This window comes from Arvicola amphibius, chromosome 3, assembly GCF_903992535.2.
Source record: "Arvicola amphibius chromosome 3, mArvAmp1.2, whole genome shotgun sequence".
Classification (NCBI taxonomy): domain Eukaryota; kingdom Metazoa; phylum Chordata; class Mammalia; order Rodentia; family Cricetidae; genus Arvicola; species Arvicola amphibius.
The window spans coordinates 162,529,639-162,550,657 of record NC_052049.1 but is presented as its reverse complement, the minus strand read 5'-3'; the positions used below and the strand labels follow the sequence as shown (position 1 = coordinate 162,550,657).

Sequence of the window (21,019 nt, the reverse complement as noted above, 5' to 3'; positions counted from 1 at the left end):
ACTGCAAAGACTTGCCGCCAGGTGGCACAAGTGAGAGACAGATCCAAAAAGCAAAAGAAAAGATGCGCAAAGATGAAGGGCAATGGAAACATCCAAATGTACCTCCTAGGAGAACAACTTCAGGGGCTGCAGGGCTGGCTCAGTGGCTGGGAGCTCTTGTTGATCTTGCAGAGGGTGTTTGGCTGGAACCTCCAGATCACTCCTGCTTGATCCGGAAAGCCCCGTTCCTCTCTCTCCAAACCCCACCTTCTCAGAGAATCCCCAAGAAAGAAAAGGTGCCCAAAAGCCCAGTTTTGCTTTCTTGGCAGCTGTAGCAGCTCCTTCTGTGAAGTTGCCAGTAGCCCAAGACCCACCTAAAGCAGTCAGCTTTTGACTTGGGTACAAACTCAGCTTGTGGCGGACATGGCCATCACCCCTTGCCTACAGGGTATATAAGCTCCTTGCTTTAGTTCAACCCTGTAACTTCTCCAGCCCCAATCTCTGGGGGCCAGAGGATCCATCAGGGAGTTGCTTTGCTCAAATATACCCGTTCTTTATCTTTTTCAATTCTGCTTGATCTATTACTACATATAGAAAACCTATTACTAGGTTCAGTTCCCAGTTAATGGGATAGTTAGCACCCATCCATAATTCCAGTTCTAAGGGATCTGACAGCCTTTTCTGATCTCCATGGGCACCAGGCAAACATTCATGAGCATAAAACAAATAAATAAAGCATTAATTTAAAAAAGTAAAACTTTAAAATTTCAAAATTTCCTATAGGTTTTAAAACAAGAGTCTCAGGGCTGGAGAGATGGCTCAGAGGTTAAGAGCACTGGCTGTTCTTCTGGAGGTCCTGAGTTCAATTCCCAGCAACCACATGGTGGCTCACAACCATCTGTAATGAGATCTGGTGCCCTCCTCTGGCGTGCAGGCATACATGGAGGCAGAATGTTGTATACATAATAAATAAATAAATCTTTAAAAAAAAAACCAAGAGTCTCATAAATAACAGCAGAAACACCTTAAAATTAATTAATTTTCTCTCTTGCAAGGGAATAGACAATAAATCTAAGACGCCATAGACATTGAGATTATAAAAGAAAAACTTCAAGTCAGTTATTATGGCCACTGTCTGAGAAACAGACTTGAAACAAAAGGCAAAAAGTGCAGGCAAAAGAAAAAAAAACAGAAGGGAGCTGGAGAAATGGATCAGTGGTTAAAAGAACTGGCTGTTTTTGTGGGGACTCAGGTTTGATTCTCAGCACCCCCATGGCAGCCCAACTGTCTGTAACTTCAGCTCCAGGGGATCTGAGGTCTTCTTCTGGCCTCTGAAGGCCCAAGCACATATATGGGGCAAACATACACATAAAATCAAAATAAATCTTTAAAAAAGTTCTCTTCTCCAATTAAAAAAGAAGAGATGAAGACCAGCCAAACAAAGATTTTAGAAATGAAAAATACAATAAAAATATGAGATCACTGGATGGGCTCAGAAGATGGAGATAACAGAGAAAAAAATCAGTAAAACTGCAGGCACAATGACAGATTATCTGAAAAAAGACTGAAGAAGCAAATGGGAGAAACATAGCCTCTAGGACCATGGAAAAATAAGAAGAAAGTAAAGGGCCCTCAACGGGAGGAGGGTAAATATCAGAAGGACTACCCCTTGAAAAATTAAATTACAATAAAGTTTCACCAGTGAAAGAAAAAAAACCCTGGAATTCAGGGGTTCCTGGAATCATGCACAAGGCCCTGGGCCGGATCCCCAGCACCCCCAAATCCAGAGCTATTGCTCAGCAGGGTTAGCAGCGCAGGAGACCATCTCAGACACACACTGCAAACGCTGGGAGGGAGTCTGAGGTTTACTACCAAGAAGGGCTGAGTGTTGAGGAAACAGATGTTTCTCTCGTTCAAACGCCACAGGGTCAACACATGAACTGAAACATAATGTGGTGCCCCTTTAAGACAGAAGGCTTCTTCATGTTTAAAGATGGGGTCTTGGGCTAGAGACATGGCCCAGCGGTTAAGAGCATTGGCTGCTCTTCCAGAGGTCCTGAGTTCAATTCCCAGCAACCACATGGTGACTCACAACCATCCATAATGAGATCTGGTGCCCTCTTCTGGTGTGCAGACATACATGCAGGCAGAACACTGTATATATAATAAATAAATAAAACGGGCAGTGTTGGCACACACCTTTAAACCCAGCACTTGGGAGGCAGAGATAGGAAGACCTCATTGAGTTTGAGGTTAGCCTGTTCTACAAAGCGAGTTCCAGGATAGCCAGGACTTTACACAGAGAAACCCTGTCTTGAAAAAACAAACAAACAAACAAACAAATAAAGATGGGGGTCTTATGTAGCCTAAGCTGGTCTGTAACTCACTATAGTCCAGGATAACTTTGAACTCCTGGTCCTCCTACCTTGACTTCCCTAAAGTGTCAGGATTATTGGTAGATGCTACCATGCTCTGCAAATGCATATGGTTGTGGCTTTAACCCAAGGCCTTACTACCAGGAAAATACTCTATTGTCCAACTATACCCCGAGCTTATACAATTGATATATAAATTCAAAATAACCAATAGATAACTCTACTCTGGGCACTATAGCGCATGCCAAGCATCTCAGTACCCGAGAGGCTGAGACGGAAAGAATATCAAAAGTCGGGCTACTGAGAGAGACCTACCTCAGGAAGGAGGAAGGAAGGAAGCGGTGGGGGCGGGGGAGAGGAGCACTCTAAGCAAACAAAAAGTAATTTCGACAAATCCCACACATAAATATATGCTTAGACACACCATAACAGAGCTAAACACCAAAAGCGAAGGGCAAAGGAAAAAGAAAAACTGAGGGGCTAGGGATGAGGGTCAGCCGGCAGAGTGCTTGTCCAGCACTCACAAGCCCTGGACTCTATCCCTAGAACCACACCATCCAGGCGTGGTGGTGCAGGTTTGTAATCCAAGCATTTGGGAGACGGAGTTCATGGTCATCCTCCACCACCTAGGGATTCCAGGACAAACTGGTACACATGAGAGTTTGTCTTAAAAGACGAAAACCAAACCACAGCCAAGCTACACGTTAGGAAGAAACATTTCAGTGATGGTGGACTGGGCATTTCTCATCAGAAACTGTGAAGCCAAAAGGTAGAACAATGCCCTTTTTTATCTTTTATTTCTATTTATTTATTTTGCAGTACTGGGAACTAAGCCCAGGGTCTGGTGTATGCCAGGCAAGAGCTCTGCCACTGAGCTATACCCCAGTCCAGAGCATCATCTTTTAAATAATGAAAGAAAAAAAGACTATTGTCCCAGAATTCTCTATCCAGTAAAACTAAACTTCAAATAACAACAAAACCAAAACCCCACAATCTCCAACGAAGGAGAATTAAGAACATTTGCTACATGTAAGTTTTTAAAATTAGGAGAGCCCAATGAGTAGGGGTGCTTGTGTGCAAATCCAACAACGTGGGAGACAGGGTGACGGGACAGAAGTCAGCACCTCTTAGTGCCCCTACTTACAAGGCTCTGCTTTGGGAAACCATGGTAATGCTCCACATTTAGACAGTAAAATCATACAGGCATGGCAGTACATGATTGCAATCCCAGTACTCAAGAGACTGAGGTGTAAGAATTGTGAGTTCAAGGCCAGGCTGGACTATACAGTCAATTCCAGGCCAGGAAAGCTACACAATGAGTCCCTGACTTAAAAAAAAAAGTAATAGTAAATAAATAAAAAATAAACTAAATAAAAAGTTTTAAATTTTTATTTATTCATTTATTTTCAGTCAGGGCCTCTGTGCTGGTTAGTTTTTGTCAATTGATACAAGCTAGAATCACCTGAGAAGGGACCGTTAGTGTAAGAACAGCTTCCATTGGATTGGTCCCTGGGCTTGTCTGTGGGCATTTACAGCCTCCATCAGTTTCTGGGTTGTATAAGCAAGGGTAGGAAGCCACGGGGAAGAAGCCAGTAAGCCGTCTTCCTCCCTGGTTCCTGACTTCCCTCAACGGTTGACTGTGATCTGATGTGTTAAGTGAACCTTCAAGTTGGTTTCAGTCAGTGTTTGTTTGGTTTTGGTTTTTGAGACAGGGTTTCTCTGTGTAACAGCCTGTCCCAAACTCACTCTGTAGACCAGGCTGGCCTCGAACTCACAGAGATCCGCCGGCCTCTGCTTCCCGAGTGCTGGGTGAAAGGCGTGCACCACCAGTGCGCAGCTTTAGGCCAGTGTTTCAGCAGAGCAGCAGAAACCTAGCTAGGGCAGGCCTCAGTCTGACCCAGACTGACCTGGAATTCACAGCATCCCTTCCTCTTCACGGTCTCCAGCGCTGAGATTACAGGCATACAAAAAAAAAAAAAAAAAAAAAAAAAATCCCCTCCTCTAAGAGGTCAACTTTCTCTTGGGAAGTAGTCAGAACAGGCAGGAGCCATTTACTTCAAGTCAACAGTGTGGGGTGTTTACTTACAAAGAAGTCTAATGGGGAGTGCTTGGAGCAGGCAGACGTGACTGGGACCAGCAATTAAAAGTGATCCTGCTAAGAAAGATGTCCCCAGACGCTTGTCAGCTGGGGCAGTGGAGCTGAGAACTGCCACCACTGTAGAAGAGAAGCAGGGCCTTCGGCCATGCTTTCCCCGCTCCTCCTCCCACAGTGGCCCTGGGTGCTCGGACCACTCCATGACCGAAGGCCTCCTCCACCTGACCACCAACCTAACCACTTCTTGTTTGTTTGTTTTGTTCAAGACAGGCTTTCTCTGGAGCTTTGGAGCCCGTCTTGGAACTCACTCTGTAGATCCAGCTGTCTCTGCCTCCCGAGTGCTGGGATTGGGGTTAAAGCTGGCATGCACCACCGCTATCACCTGGCTGTGCCACCAGTGCCCAGCCAGTCTAACCACTTTTAAAGCTGCCTTCTGACCCTCCCTGGAGAAAGTCCTCGCTCTGCTGCCGTTCCACTTAAAAGTTAGCACTGATATAGATGTATTATAAATAGATACATATGTGTGTGTGTGTTAAGCCTAAAATTTTAGCAATCAATTAAACTCAGGGCCTTAAACATGCTAGGCACTCTACCACTATATGAAACCCTAGCCTACCTATTTCCTTATTTATCATTTTCATGGACAGGGACTCACTAGGCAGCTCCCGTTTGTCTGGCCCGGTGCTCATTATGTGGCTCGGGGTAGCCTCAAATTAAAATACCCCTCCAGGGAGCTGACGTAATGGTTGGCCCATCACTCTTGCCTTACTTTACTCATCTATTACCTAGGCTATGCCTGAAGAACTTCCGCTCAAGCAATCCTCCTGTCTCAGTAGCTATGCCTAAAGATACATACCACTGCACCCACATCAGTATTTGTTTCTTAATTTCCACTTCAAGTATGTCTTTCTTGGAGACTGGGACTTCCATGAGAGCAGGAGCAGCACCCACGCCATCCAGGATACAGTGCGGGCTCATCCCAACCACTCACCAACAAAGCGCACACATGTGCCATGTTTGTAAGCCTGAAGTAACAAAGACAGGCGGAAGAAGGGGAGGGCAATGGAGTGAGGCAGAAAGTCTAGAGAAGGACTGTGCAGAACTGTGGGAAGGAAGGAACAAACTTGAAATAAAGATAGATAACAGGGTCTCCATGTAGCCCTGGCTGGCCCAGAACCTGTGGTGCCGGTCCTGCTGAGGTTACAGGTGTGTGTGTGTGTGTGTCTGTGTGTGTGTGTGTCTGTGTGTGTGTGTGTCTGTGTGTGTGTGTCTGTGTGATTTCACCCCACTCTGAGTTTTCCCTCTCACTTAAGGGTAGAAGGGTAGGAGGAGGCAGCAACAAAAATCTATGGCTTGTGTAGAGCCTGGGAGAACAGCAGGGCTACTAAGTCTGAGAAGCTATTTTCCAGAATACAGTTTACTTTTTTTTTTCAATGTACTAATTAAAATTCTCAGAGAGGGATACATCAAATAATGTTTACTCTTTATGTGGATTTCAGACAAATGGAGCAGATGTCAGTTACAGCCAGATTGAATTTAAAGGTAAATCTTCAACCGGCTGCCCTTTCCTCTAGCTGAAACAATTGTTTCATTTTGATGTTCAGAAAGGGCTTATCTCCAATTTGAGCCACCTGCTGCCTCTCAAGGTCAGGGTCCTGGCTCTCCATAGAGGCTTTCTCCTTGTGAGAATCCCCAGGCAAGGGACAGCACCTGCCCCACCGCAGCCGAGAACTTGGCTCCAACGAATGTAAAATTAAATAAACAGTCTAGGTTGTTCTTCCTCTCTCTATAGGTAAAACTGAAAAGCATTTATTAAAAACAGAAGAAATATGTATATATATATATATATATATATATATATATATATATATATATTCATTCTGAGCTGGGTGGTGGCGGTGCACGCCTATAATCCCAGCACTCGGGAGGCAGAGGCAGGCGGATCTCTGTGAGTTCGAGGCCAGCCTGGTCTAAAAATAGGGACAACCAGGCTACATAGAGAAACCCTGCCTCGAAAATTAAAAAAAAGAAAGACAAGAAAAGAGGGGGCTGGAGAGATGGCTCAGAGGTTAAGAGCACTAGCTGCTCTTCCAGAGATCCTGAGTTCAATTCCCAGCAACCACATGGTGACTCACAACCATCTATAATGAGATCTGGTACCTCTTCTGGTGTATATATGTTAGCAGAACATGTATGCATAATAAATAAATAAATCTTTAAAAAAAAAGAAAAGAAAAGAAAAGAAAAGGGAAGGAAGGAAGGAAGGAAGGAAGAAAGGAAGGAAGGAAGAGGGAGGGAGAGCAGGGGGAGACATGGTTGGGAGTACACAGCTAGAATAGCAGGGCTATCAGGAGAATGAGTCTCTGTGGGGAGGGAAGATCATGATCTGGGAAGTTTAGTGCAGAGGAGGTGAGAAGGGCTAGGATGGGGGGGCACCTTTGACTCTGAGTTGTATAACAGGCACTTGTTCATACAGAGGGAGCCTGAGAGTCGGCTTGGGCTTTGGTATGCTAATAGGCACCACAGTTAGCCATTTTGTTTTTTGGTTTTTCTTTTCCTTTTGGAATTTGGGGAAATGGAGTTTCCTTTGGACCTGACAACTTTTTTACTTTATTTATTGGGGGGGGGGGGAGCACGAGTAAGGGTACGATTGCCAGTGTGGAGGTCAAAGGCCAATCTGTATGAATCAGCTCTCTCCTTCCATCAGACAGGTTCTGGGTCTCACTCGGGTCAACAGGCTTGCAGTCATTAAGTGCCTTTACCCCGAGCCACCCCACGGCAAACTCACGGCAGACTTCTGGGGTTTGTTAAAAGCAATGCACTTAAGAAAGAAGACTTAGGGTTACGTAGCTCTGAAATAAACTTTTCTTCCCTGGTAAGTAGCTGTAAGTGAAGGTTAATTACGTAAAACAAAGAGCCTCAGCAGAACTGCGAAATGAAATCCCGGCCTGACAAAGGAAGCAGACAGACGTTGACAAGACCATCTGCAGGCAGTTAGGAACTCAGAGACTCCTGACAAGAGGTCAACCTGTGATAAGAAGAGCTGCCTTGGCCTTGAGGTTACAACAGATTTGCTGGTGGAACTTTCCACCCCCAAAGTTCCCTTTTCTGCCCTATGAGATCAAGCCCCCTGCTCGTCCCACAGAGGGACTGCCATCCTTAATGCCCTAATAACAACATCCCCCTCAGCTGGGGTCAGTCTCCCCTTCTGTTATTTTTCAGAGGCCACAAGAAATCCAGGCAATCCTCATCTAACAGCGGGTGCAGCTCACAGAGGGGGAGGGGACAGGCAGGAATGTAGTTCCGGGGTAAAGTGACTGCCTAGCGAGTGCAAGATCTCGGGTCTGATCGCAGGGAAGGGAAGAAAAGAGGGAAAGTCACTTGGCATTGTCCTCTGAGAGTGTTTTCTGCCAACAGGATAATTTTTTCCTTAATAAATCAGCTTATTCCAACCCTTCAGATATAAAATCACAGACCACATCATACATCCATGAATGACAATCACTAGAAATAGTCTGGAATCGTCCCAGCTATTGGGTTTGTTGTTGTTGTCAATTTGACACACGTGTTAAAGTTACCTGGGAAGAGGAACCTCACTGAGAAAATAGCTCTGTCAGATTGCCTATAGGCTAGCATGTAGAGCATTTTCTAAATTAGATTGATGAGGAAGGGCACCTAGCAGTGCCAACCCCCAGGCATGTGGTCCTGAGCTGTGTAAGAAATCAGGCGGAGGAAGCCAGGGGCAGCAAGCTAGTGGGCAGCATTCCTCCATGCTCTCTGCCTCAGTTCCTGCTGTGGCTTCCCTGGATTGACTGTAACTTGGGATGTGTAAACCAAATCAACCCTTTCCTCCCCACCTTGCTTTGGGGCAATGTTTTATTACAGCAATAGAAAGTAGACTAAGACAGGTATCTATTTCACATTTTGCACATGGAATATTGTTTATAATATACAGGCTGTTTGTTATTCATAACGGCCAAAAGGCAAAAGCAGAGACTGGCACGATAGTTCAGTGCCTTATGCTGTCAGAGAGGGCTGACTCCCCAGGGCGGCAGATGGCTCAGTCAGTGCTGCTGAATTTAACAACCTGTGTGGTGGAGAGAGAGACAGAGACAGGGGGGAGAGAGACAGACAGAGATAGGGAGAGAGGCAGAGACAGAGAGACAGAGAAAGAGACAGAGACAGAAAGACAGACAGGGAGAGAAAGAGACAGAGACGGAGAAACAGAGTTAGAGACAGGGAGAGAAAGAGAGACAGAGACAGACTGAGACAGAGAGAGTGATCAAGCCCCACCTCCCTTGGATTGACCTCTGAGTTCCACCTTTTCCCATACCCCCCCCACACACAATAAAATGTAAGACTCAAAGGGGGGGGGTATTTGGACACCAGTGTAGCCACCCTGCTGATGTCACTCAGCCCTGTAACAGAATGCCCAAGGATCTGCAGAAGAAAACTATGTTGCAGTTTTAGCGGCTGCCTGGAAAGCTTAAAGAATCTCAGATACTAATATAAATTATTTTATTAAGGATTGAACCTAAAAAAAAATCAAACTCAATGGATAATAAATCTGATCAATGGGTACATATCTTTTAAATTTACTAAAATGTAGGTGATCTCTTAAAATAAAAATGGAAAACTAAAGATTCAAATAAATAAATAAAATGTAAATTAAAAAATAAAATAGCTAGGTGTGGTGTGAATGCCTTTGATCCCAGAAGTGAGACAGGTAGATCTTTGTGCACTGGCAGCCAGGGTGGTCTACACGGGGAGTCTCAGGCTAGCCAAAGCTGCACACTAAGAAAGACAAACAACACACAAGGAGAGCTGACTCCTCCAGTTCCTCCACTCACGCCATGGAACACACACACATAATAAAAATGCAATAAATATTACTAAAGACAAAACCAGCTGAAAAGGTCACCAGCAGATGGCAGACAAACTATGATGTAGTCACACAGTGGAGTGCCAGTCATCAGTGAGGAGGACGCATCGACAGAAACTAAAACCTGAGTGACCACAAAAACGCCCTGTGGAAGACGCCGGTGCTGCAGAGCAGAGTCCATGACGTGGCTATAAGATGTCCAGAGGGGCCGGGCGGTGGTGGCGCATGCCTTTAATCCCAGCACTCGGGAGGCAGAGGCAGGCGGATCTCTGTGAGTTCGAGACCAGCCTGGTCTACAAGAGCTAGTTCCAGGACAGGCTCTAAAGCCACAGAGAAACCCTGTCTCAAAAAACCAAAAAAAAAAAAAAAAAAAAAAAAAAAAATGTCCAGAGGAAGCAAGTCCACAGAGGCAGAAATAGACTATGGCAGCAGCTGCAAACCACGACGAGGAGGATGACGAGGAGCTAAGTGAGAGCCCCTCTAATAGGTGAGCTGTTTACGTTAGGGGAGACCTTAAAGTTCCCGGACAGTGGTGGCGCACGCCTTTAATCCCTGCATTCTGCACTCGGGAGGCAGAGGCAGGCAGATCTCTGTGAATTTGAGGACAGCCTGGTTTACAGAGTGAGTTCCAGGACAGACAGGACAACAGAGAAATCCTATCTTGAAAAATCAAAATTATTAAATAAATAAAATAAAATAGAAAGCATGTATGATTATAGTCTTTTTTTTTCCTTTTCAATTCCTAGTTTTAATACCTAGCCTTTACCAACACGATGTTTAAAAAAATAATAATATTCTGTATTTTCTACTAATACATGTTACTTTATTCTAATGTCTCATTTGAATGGTCCATTCTTTTTGCCTCTTGGTCTAAAACCTGTGGCAACCTTGAATTCAAGTCCAGCCTGTGGATTCTGTTTAAAGGTGACTTACCTAATTTTTGAGCCCATATTATAGCGGTACCCGTGTCTCCTGCATTGCCTTCAGCTAAACATACAACTTCTTGTCCAATCTTCCATCCAATTAATGGATAAAAGCCTTAGAAAGCAAACAAGCAAACCAACAATGGAAGTCAAATAACAGCTACATGACTCATGGCAGCACCAACCATAACTTAACAGTTTGGTGATACAAGCAACCACAAAGTGCACATCCCAGCCCTCACTAGGTGGGGTCTTAAGGTTTCTGGACTTTCAGCCTTGGTTTCTGCAAGTGTAAAGAGGCCTACCCGAGAGCTGCTGTAGGCATAAGCAGAGTTAACTCACAAAGGAACAAGCCCAATGCCCAGCGTACAGTATTGTATAATAAATGTAAAGGGGAGGTTTCTGCTTTTGTTCTTCGTTTTGCTGTTGGATGCTGATCTTGGTTTGGGGAGCTGGGAATTGAACCAAGGGCCTGGTGCATGCTGGGTAGATACTTGACCACTGAGCTATGTTCCCAACCCTTAGCCATTAGTTTTTGATAGCTACAGACACATCCACATCTCTAGAAACATGGCAGTGAGTATTGTAATTGCAAACTAAAGGTTCCTAGAGAGAACTAACCACACCGTGTGTCTACTTGTAGTCTCCAAGCAAAGTCCCAAGTCAGGACGGTGAAATACAGTGACAAACTTTTCTAGCTTTGACCCTTGCCAGCGAGGGGAAAGGGACCAGGCTGTAGAGTGAAGGCAGGAAAAAAATTTAAATGCATCTTTGACAATGCTGGGGATGGGGTGTAGTTTACTTGTCTAAGTGCTTGCCTGGCCTTCACGAAGCCTGGGTTCCACCTGAAACACCATATTAACCAGGCATGGTGGCAAAGCTAGAACCCTAGCATGGGGGAAGTGGGAGCAAGGGGATCAGTGGTTCCAGGTCATCTCTGTCTACATAGCAAGTTCAAGGCCAGGCTAGGCTGTGAGACTCAGTCTCAAATAACTAAAAAGGCCTTAAACATGTTTAGATCACTAGATGGCAACGATCTCTCCTGAAAGTTTCTAACACATAAGTAAAAGAAAATAGGGCTGGATCCCAAGGCGTACAACACTTGTCTAGCATGTTAAAGCCTGTGCTTGATTCCCCAGCAGCCCCCCAAAATAAATAAATAATCAAGAAAAAGACAGATTTAGACTACAATAGTAAAATTTAAACAAATGTAATATGTAATACAAATAAATATTTGGAAAGCTGACCAAAATAGCCTAATCCATCTATTTTTTATTAATATCTTTGGGGTTTTTGTTTTTTTGAGACATTTTTCTATATCGTTCTGGCTGTCCTAGAACTTGCTCTGTAGACCAGTATGGTCTCAAACTCAGCAATCCACCTGCCTCTGCCTCCCAAGTGCTGGCATTAAAGGCGTGCGCCATTGCCACCTGGCGACATCTTTATTTTTAATGCTGCTAACTTATTTTAATTAATGTAAAGGTAGTGGGGATCAATTAACTCTAATAATAAAAATACATCAGAGAATATTTTTAACATAAAATGGAAAATTAGAGCCCGGCAGTGGTGGTGCATGCTTTTAATTTCAGCACTCTGGAGGCAGAGGCAGGCAGATCTCTATGGGTTCGAGGTCAGCCTGGTCTACAAAATGACTTCCAGGACAGCCAAGGCTACACAAAGAAATTCTGTCTCAAAAAATTAAAAAATTAAAAGAAAAGAAAAGAAAAGAAAAAAGCAAACTGAGCAAGTTAGTAAGTAGCACTCTTCCATGGCTTATGCATCAGCTTCTGCCTCCAGGTTCCAGCCCCATTTGATTTCCTGTCCTGACTTCCCCTGACTTCCCTTCATTATAGACTGGGACATGGAATTGTAAGCTGAAATAAACCCTTTCCTCCCCAAGTTGCTTTTGGTCATGGTATTTTATCAGAGCAATAGAAACCCTAACTAAAATAAGTACTGATTACAAATAAATACATTAAGAGAAAACAAGAATATTCTGAAGCTTGTTATTTAAACGATGAATTTCTTTCTATAACTGTAGTTATAACAGAGGTACAATACTACTAAGAGTACCAAGATATTCATTTGTTTGCCTTTGATATAGGACCTCAGTATGTAGCTGTCCAGGAACACAGCACATGTGGTCAGGATAGCATCCTACTTCATTGTTCCAAGTGCTGGGATTAAAGTTGTGTGTATCTAGCCAGGAGTAGTGGTGCATGCCTTTAGTGGTGCACTCGGGAAGCAGCGGCAGCCTGGTCTCTGAGTCTGAGGCCAGACTGGTCTACAGACCAAGTTTCAGGATAGTCAAGGGTGGGGTGGTGGCGGTACATGCATCACAAAGAAACAGTATAGTTTTTATCTTAGTAATAAGATATATCCTGATTATTTACCTCCATTAGCATGCTGAGGGCTGTTTCCTGTATTAATATCCAAAAATGTCCCGGTGCCCATGGTTAATTTCACGTCTCCTGTCTGGAAGCAGCACTCTCCAAACATGGCCGACTGCTGGTCACCAACCTGCCAAGGTTGAACGGTCAGATGCACACTCTACCAGCGTCCATCTCCCCTTACAGGACGCCAGGCCCACACTTCACTGCCCCCCCCCCGCCATTTCCTTAAGACAACAGCTACATAGTTCAGGTTTCTCTGGGCAGCACTGCCAGCAGCTGAGGGTTTCTGGTGCCAATCTACTTCACGACTTTAATAAATGTAATTTTAGAAATGTCAGTATAAAAATTGTACCGAAAAACTGCCTTTCCATTTTCAGCTCAGAGGTTTCATTCACTTGTCAAGATAACTGATCTCACAAATTTCTCCTTTACCAAGAGCGACAGGTACAATAAAGTGTGAGTCTTACACCGCCCATGTCATAAACAGCTATTTCTTTTTCTCCCTTTGATTTTTCAAGACAGGGTTTCTTTGTGTAGCCTTAGCTGCCCTGGAACTCCTTCTGTAGACCAGGCTGGCCTCAGACAATTCAGGGATCCACCTGACTCTGATTCCCAAGTGCTGAGATTAAAGGTGTGTGTCTCTACCACCTAGCCTAAACTTCCATTTCTTGTTTTAAAAGATTTAAATTTTGTTACCATGGCTACATGTAAACATACATAAAGCTGCTTATTTGACTTCCTACAGTCCTGGAAATGGACTCTCAGGCCTCACATGTGCTCATGAGTTCTCTGCACTGTTACACTTGGGGCTCTGCTTTTATTCTTCTTAGAGACAGGCTGCCATGTTTACCAGGGTGGCCTAAACCTCTTCTCGTGCCCCAGCCTCCGAGCAGCTAGGACTATTAGGCACACATCACTGCAGAACGCTTGCCTTATCTGCACACGGCCATGGTCACTAGCACCATATTAAACGAAGAAATAAAATAAATAAAAATAGGGCTGGCAAGACGGCTCATCAGATAAATGCATTTGCCACTAACCCTGACACGGAGTTTGATCCTTGGGACCCCCACACGGTGGAAAGAGAGAACTAACTCCTGAAGTTGTCCCCTGACTTCTACGTGCATGCCATGTACACACAGACACACAGACATACAGACACGTGCATACAAAAAGTGATAAATGTTTAAAAAATAAAAGATAAACCTTTTTGAGGCTAAGCATAGTTGAACACACAACCCCAGCACTGGAGAGTCTGAAGGGAGCAATTTAAGTCAGAGGTAAGCCTGGACTAAATACAGAATCATGCCACTTACCCCCCAAAAACAACAAAAAATAAAGTCACCTGAGCAGGGGAGCACATGCATGCAATCCCAGCACTTTAGAGACTAAGTGGTTTACACAGAATTTAAGACTAACCCAGGCTACATAATAAAACCCTGTTGTTCATAAGTCAACAACTTCACTTTAAAAATCAAGTAACCAAAGCACCCCCCCCCTTTACTCTATTCATCTCAGCCACCTTAATCCGAGAGTGAACCATTCTCAGCAATTGCTTTACTTTTTGACCGGCATCTACTCGGGCAGTTGCATGCTAAACGGTCTGTGACCGCTGACTCCAACTCCCTCCTCTGATGTCAATTGCTTATTTACTGAGTTGGGCTGCTCTGATGAAATGTAAATAGCGGCCCCCTCACTGGTTTTAAAACCGCAGCATCAACAGAAGTAACAGTTTTCAGAACACAGTATCTCTAGAAAATGTAACAGTTGGGAAGGCTACGGAGTCCTTCCACTGTAGAAGTCTGGCCAGTGGTCCTCCACCCAGGACACAAGGGATGCTTCTCATTCTACGCACAACCCTTTCAACTTAAAAGACACGAAAGGCCTAACGTCTGTTTCTTCTTCAGTGCTGATACTGAACCCAGGGCCTCACACATGGTGGCAAAAGCTCTAACTGAGACCCCACTGAGGACAACAGGTTCTCACTATGTAGCCCTGGCTGCCCTAGAATGTGCTATATGGGCCAGTCTTGAACTCTTAAAGATCTTCCTTCCACACCGCTGAGTACTGGGATTAAAGCCCCGTGAGCCACCACACCTGGCTCAGGCATTAGTTTTAGTCTACCGAAGACCTTGTGTTTCTCTTAAAGCTAGCTCCCAACTATTCAAACATATTCATTTAGTTTTCACCCCCATGTCTTCTACTTACCAAGGCAACCACTGGTATAGGCACACCAAATATCTCTTCATCCACTGATCCAAAATTATGGCTTCAAATAAGATTGATGAAAGAGTTAGTTGTTGCTCTGGATACATTCATTCTAAAATCCAGCAAACTGCTTTTCACACAGGCTACAGAGTTACAGAGCGGATGCAGAAGCATCAAAAGCACAGAAAAAAAAATCCCTTTCCCCAGCAAAGCAAAAAGAATTCAAAGGCAGTTTCGTAGGTCTGTGTCTGAGGCTCACATTTACCTTGTGTCCTTCACAGGAGGCAGGATGGAGAGCGGTAAGGAAACTATGGTGGCTATGAGCTTGCTCCAACACATCTGGGCATGAAAATATGGCGTCAGGATAGGCAAGCTTGAATGCATCGAACCTCTACCCACATTGCAAAAATCACATTGTACGCAACAAACTACAATCAGTTTAAAAAAGAATCTAGCCTAAATTATAGAAAAAGCTGGTGATTCAAAAAAGAAGATAAAAGTCTTTACCCCAAATGGATCAAAAAATCCAGTTGTACTGGCATTTGAATAATCCGTGGCAAACGCAGAACCTAAATTTACATTAGAAATAGCACACTTATTATCAGGTAATAGAAGTCGCCTAACCTTGGTGTATAATCTAGACCGCTGTCTACCTTCAAATTCATCCTAAAATGAATGCTTCCAGGAAAATTCCCACCAAATCATTATGAACCTTTACAGTTTTTTCTTTTAAGATTTTATTTAAAATTTTCAAAATTACAATTAGGTATGCGTAGCGTATATGTTTGTGTATCACGGCACACAAGTGCAGAGAAGAGGACAGTTCCAGGAATCTGTTCTCCCTTTCCACCATGGGTCCCAGGGGTCAGATTTGGTCCTCAGGCTAGGCAGCAGATGTCTTCCTGCTGGGCCTTCTCACCAGCACCCCTCCCCCATCACATACCACTGTCTGCGTCTGGAGGTCAGGGGACAACTTTCTGGAGGCAGTTCTCCCTACCAGGTGGGTTCTAGGGACTAGCTCAGGTCAACAAGCTTGGCATCCTTACCAGTTAGGTCATCTTACCAGCCCCTGAATGCTACCAAAGCAGTTTTATTAGATAAGGCTAGAGGATCCTGAGTTTGAAGGGAAGAGGTGTAAAGTGTTAACTGCACCCCCAATCATATCCAAGTACAGTGTTATCCCTGCTTTGCTTATTTCTTCAAAATTTAAAGTTATATTTACTTTATGTGTATTAGTGTTTTGACTGCATGGATGTCTGGGCACCACACACATGCCTGGTGCCCCGGGAGTCAGAAGAGGGCGTGGGTTCCCTGCAACTGGAGTTAGGCATGGTTGTGAGCCAACATGTGGGTCTCTGGCACTGAACAGCTGAGCCACCACTCGAGTCCCTTATTTTTTTTTTTTTAAGTTAGCACACACACAAATCAATGTGTTTCGTTATGGCATTTTCATATATGTTACTACACTTTATTCTAATTTGTCTCTTCCCCTATGACCCATACCCTTTCTAACGTTTCCCTTCCTTCCCCTAGATAGACCTTTTGATCTGATGTCACATGTATTCCATCATCCTCTTTGTTCCTATCCCTGTCTCTGTGGCATGCTTAGAGTCCTCCAGTCACACACCTGAGTGGGAAAGCCAGGCCATAGGGCAATTCTCTTCTTGCTTATTGAGCATCGCCTGGGCTGGTTTTCACCATGGCCACACAGGCTCAGGTTCCCAGCAGCAGCAGTGAATTCGGGCTCCTCTTCCCACATCTGCGTAGCATTTGCTGCCATTTTTCTTCTTTGTTTTCTTTTTTATTTTATTTTGAGACAGGGTCTCTCTCTATTGGCTTGGATAGCCTGGAACTTGTTGTGTAGACAAGGGTGGCCTTGAGCTCACAGAGATTCACTGGTCTCTGCCTCCCAAAGGCAGGGATTAATGACAACTGGCTTTATTTATCCTATTGACGATAGCCACTCTGATCTGGGCAAAATGGAATTCAAAGCCATTTCAATTTGTGTTTCCCTCCGGACTAAAAATACTGAACACTTTTAAGAGTAATTGTTGGGCATTTCTTTTTCTTTTTTAAGATGATTTGGGGGGGTTGTGTTTAAATTTTACCTTCTTTAAATATTCGGATATTAATCCCTGGTCTGATGTGTAAGTGGCAAAGATTTTTCCCACTCTGTAGGATGTATAAGTGAATATTTCCTTGGCTGTGCAGAAGCTTTTCATTCTGAGCAATCCTATTCGCCAGTTATTGGGATTATTCCAGGGCTAACAGAGTCCTTTCCAGAAAGCCCTCGACAATAATACATCCTGATGCATTTTGCTGACATTATATTCTAGGAGTTTTAGTTTCATATCTGACATTAAGATCTTTTTTTTTAAAAAAAAGGCTTATTTTCTTTTTATCTCTCTCTCTCTCTCTCTCTCTGTCTCTCTCTCTCTCTCTCTCTCTCTCTCTCTCTCTCTCTCTCTCTCTCTCTCTCTCTCTCTCTCTCTCTCTGTGTGTGTGTGTGTGTGTGTGCACATAGATGAGGATGCCCACGGAGGCCAGAAGACAGCATGGGATCCCAGGAGCTGGAGCTACAGACAGCTGTTAGCGACCTGATACACAAAGAACCAAACTCAGGTCTTCTGGAAGAGCAATAGCAAATATTTTTAACCACTGAGCTATCTCTCCAGCCCAAAATAATCTGTGTGGTTTTTTGTCTTGTTTTTGTTTTTGTTTGTTTTGAGACAGGGTTTCTCTGTGTAGTCCTGGCTATCCTGGAGCTTGCTATGTAGACTGGGCTGGCCTCCAACTCACAGAAATCAGACTGCCCCTGTATCTTGAGTGATTGGATTAAAGGCGTGCACCCCACACCCAGCTGCTTTGTGTTATTTGTATTTTTGTTTTAAGACGTCTTACTGTGTACCTCTGGCTGGGATGGAACTTGCTACGTAGACCAGGCTGGTCTTGAACACGAAGATCCACCTGCCTCTGAGTCACAAGTTCGGGAACTACAGGAATGCAGCACCATGTCCAGCTAGGATTGTTGTCTTCTAGCTCTGTGAAGAGCGTCATTGTGGGCTGAGGAGACGGCACAATAAAGGTGCCTGCCACCAAGCACCTGGTCCCACATGGATGACAGAAACTGACTCTGGCAGCGTGTCTTTTGGCTCCCACGGTGAGTTACTGCCACGCTCCTAGTTATTTCTCTAGTTGGCCACATTCGTGTTCTTTCCTTTCTGCCCCGTCAGTATTAAGGTCTTGCTGGTTTACTGTGCTGGACAGGATGGATTCCTTCTTAGTTTCCCTCTGTTGATCAATTCCTCTCATAAAATTACTCCTTCCCTTATTCTTATGATAGAGACTTTCTTCCTTGATGCATCTTCTGCATCGCTGGCTTGCAAGGCAAGGCCGGCCTTGAGTCTGGCTGCCTTGAACTGTCCTTGTTTCTCCAACATCTGTAAAAAGGAGCTTGGTCGAGCGCAGCACTCTTGGTTGGCGGTTTTCACTGTCGGGACTCGACAGCATCTTTCCATGCGGGATGCTGGCGGGGATCTACCACCGTTCCGATGGCTCTGCTTTTCTAAGTGAGTTGGCATTTTCTCCTCACAGCTTTCGGGATTCTCTGCTTTGTGTTTCGGCATTTTAACTCTACCATGAAAAGGTTCTTTTATGGTGCGACCTATGTGGGATTCTAAGTGCCCCTTCTATGGGACATCTATTTCTTTCCTTGATTTAGGAAATTCTCTGCTGTAGTTTCATTGAATAGATCATGCTTTTTAGTATCCGTCTCTTCTATCCCGTGAATGTTTAATTCTAGACTCCTGAAAACACCCCAGATATCTTGTACGTTGTGGTCATATTTGTTCATTTTCCCCTTACTGGTGTCTGGATGTCACAGCTCATGAACTTTCCCTCTGTCCTTTTTATTCTTTCTTCTAGTTAGTCAAGCCCATTGGTGAATTCCTCTGTTTTTATTTGATTCAGTGAGCTCTTCATTTCCAGCATTTCTATGCCTTGTTTTCCAGACACTCCATTTTCTCGCTGAACTCTTCTTCTGTGTGGTTGCCCAGATGGCTGATGTTTCCTTCCAATATGCTGGGCCTCGAATTCAACTCATCCACTGGTTTGCATCTTCTTTCATGGTACCTGTCATTCTTTACCAATAAACTTGACATCGTCACCTCACATTTTACCTCCTTCGCCGTCTGGGATGAAGTTCAGTCACTGAGAAGTTATGGTCTTTTGAAGGAGTTATGCTGGTTTAATATGGTACTTGTATTTCTGCACTGCAATTTGGCTGGATCATCCAGTTGTATCTGAGGATTTTCTTAGGCAACCAGCTCTTGAAGGCTCAATCCCCAGTATGACTCAGAGAAGGGAACAGAGAGTGCGTGTGAAAGTGGCCGCTGTTCCCCTATTCCTCAGGCAACAGCGGGGCCCAAGCTGTGCGCAGCCACTGTCCATCTTTGTCTCTCCCCTTTGGGGCCTCCCTTCAATTCCTTTGTAGGTTTCTAAAGCTCTTTCTCTCTTTGGAATAAAGTCTATTTCCTCTTATTATGATTTCACTGTCGCACGTGGGGTGCTGCTTCTCGCCCCCCCACCTTACCTGGAAGTCTAATTTTAGCTATCTGAATTAACACTTCCCTAGGTCTCAGACTGTGAAATTTCATCAGTATTTTCAAACCATTTTCCTCTTCCAGGAAAATGGAAATCAATCTGGCTTTACCGCAACACGCAGTTACCAGTGTGCCCAATAGCAGAATGTCGAGGTATGGAAAGAAAACGGTGGGGTAAATGACTTCTGCTCTCCTTTAGGCAAATCTGGCCCCTTAGTCTTTTTTCTTTTTCTGTTTTTTTTTTTTTTTTTTTTTTGAGACAGGGTTTCTCTGTGTAGCTCTGGCTGTCCTGGAACTAGCTCTGAAGACTCCGCCTGCCTCTGCCTCCCGAGTGCTGGGACTAAAGGCGTGCGCCACGGCTCGGCAACTGCAACAGTCCATGGGGTCCCCTTTACCTTTCGTGAGCTTGTATAACAGCCACGTGTCAATAGTCCCAAAGCAACAATTGTCTTCTTCTATGGCCTTCCGCACCTAAAAACAGAAGAATGTTTGGTCGACTCAGACTGACTGCAGCATCCCGCACATGACAAAATACAGATCAACAGATAACTGTAATCTCAATCATGAAAACACGCCCAGAAAGACTGTTTCTAGGATGCATTCCAAAAGATCGCAATGATCAGCGAATGGGCTTTAGAAGGGAGTACCTCCTATCATCTATGTGATTCACTGAAAATTTTTAGTTTTACATCAACAAATACTTTTTCAAAAAGGAGAGCATGATTTCTTTTTTTTTTTTAGTTTAAATACACAAATATACTAGTATGACGCAAAGAAGTAATACTGCATGTAATATTACACTACACTATGGTTTAAGGGATAAATCCAACCTAATGCCTATTTATTTATTTATTTGGTTTTTTGATACAGGATTTTTCTGTAGCTTTGAAGCCTGTCCTGGAACTAGCTCTTGTAGACGAGGCAGGCTGGCCTTGAACTTACAGAAATCCATGTGCCTCTGCCTCTCCAGTGCTGGGATTAAAGGTGTGCGCCACCACTGCCCAGCTCCTACAGCCTAATTTTTTAAAAAAAAAAACTTTTATCCACCCCTTACAACTGTTCCAAATACAGAGAGAACACCTGACTGTGGCATGCACAACCCATGTGATACACCTACAAGACAACCCTACACGTATGGACCAAGCCAGAGGACCAAGACAGCTATGGTAAGATAGTGTTGTCTATATACGACAGGGCAGCTGCGCCCGTGAACCACAACAGTACCGCTAAAGAAGGTCAGCATCACAGCATCATCACATGCCAATGTGGATGGGAACTCTCACAAGGCCCCGGGCCTAGATGACGAGCTACAGGCACTGGCTGTCGAAAGAGGAAGAGTCAGTATTCTCTGGGCATGAGTCCCCTAAGGTTGTGCAATCCCAAGTGGTGAGTTCCAAATATATACACACATAATATATGTGCAGCACTAAGTGGATTAACAGGCTGTATTTATATGTATGTACATGTTTGTATATAATAATAATAATAGAAGAGGTCATGAATTTGAGATGGAGTGAAAAAGACACGGGAAGAGTCAGAGAGAAGAGGGGTAGAAACGATGTA

At 44.2% G+C, this 21,019-nt stretch overlaps 1 protein-coding gene across 1 annotated transcript in view; it reads right to left on the bottom strand.

Annotated features, from left to right (window-relative positions):
• Positions 1-21,019, bottom strand: part of Gk5 (glycerol kinase 5) — a 71,290-nt gene that overhangs the window by 16,531 nt on the left and 33,740 nt on the right. Inside the window, exons 6-11 of the mRNA XM_038322253.1 lie at positions 19,852-19,927; positions 15,363-15,424; positions 15,121-15,194; positions 14,856-14,916; positions 12,648-12,774; positions 10,265-10,369 (exon numbers count right to left, since the gene is read on the bottom strand). Coding sequence (XP_038178181.1) covers positions 10,265-10,369; positions 12,648-12,774; positions 14,856-14,916; positions 15,121-15,194; positions 15,363-15,424; positions 19,852-19,927 — 505 coding nt within the window. The remainder of the gene's footprint in view (positions 1-10,264; positions 10,370-12,647; positions 12,775-14,855; positions 14,917-15,120; positions 15,195-15,362; positions 15,425-19,851; positions 19,928-21,019) is intronic.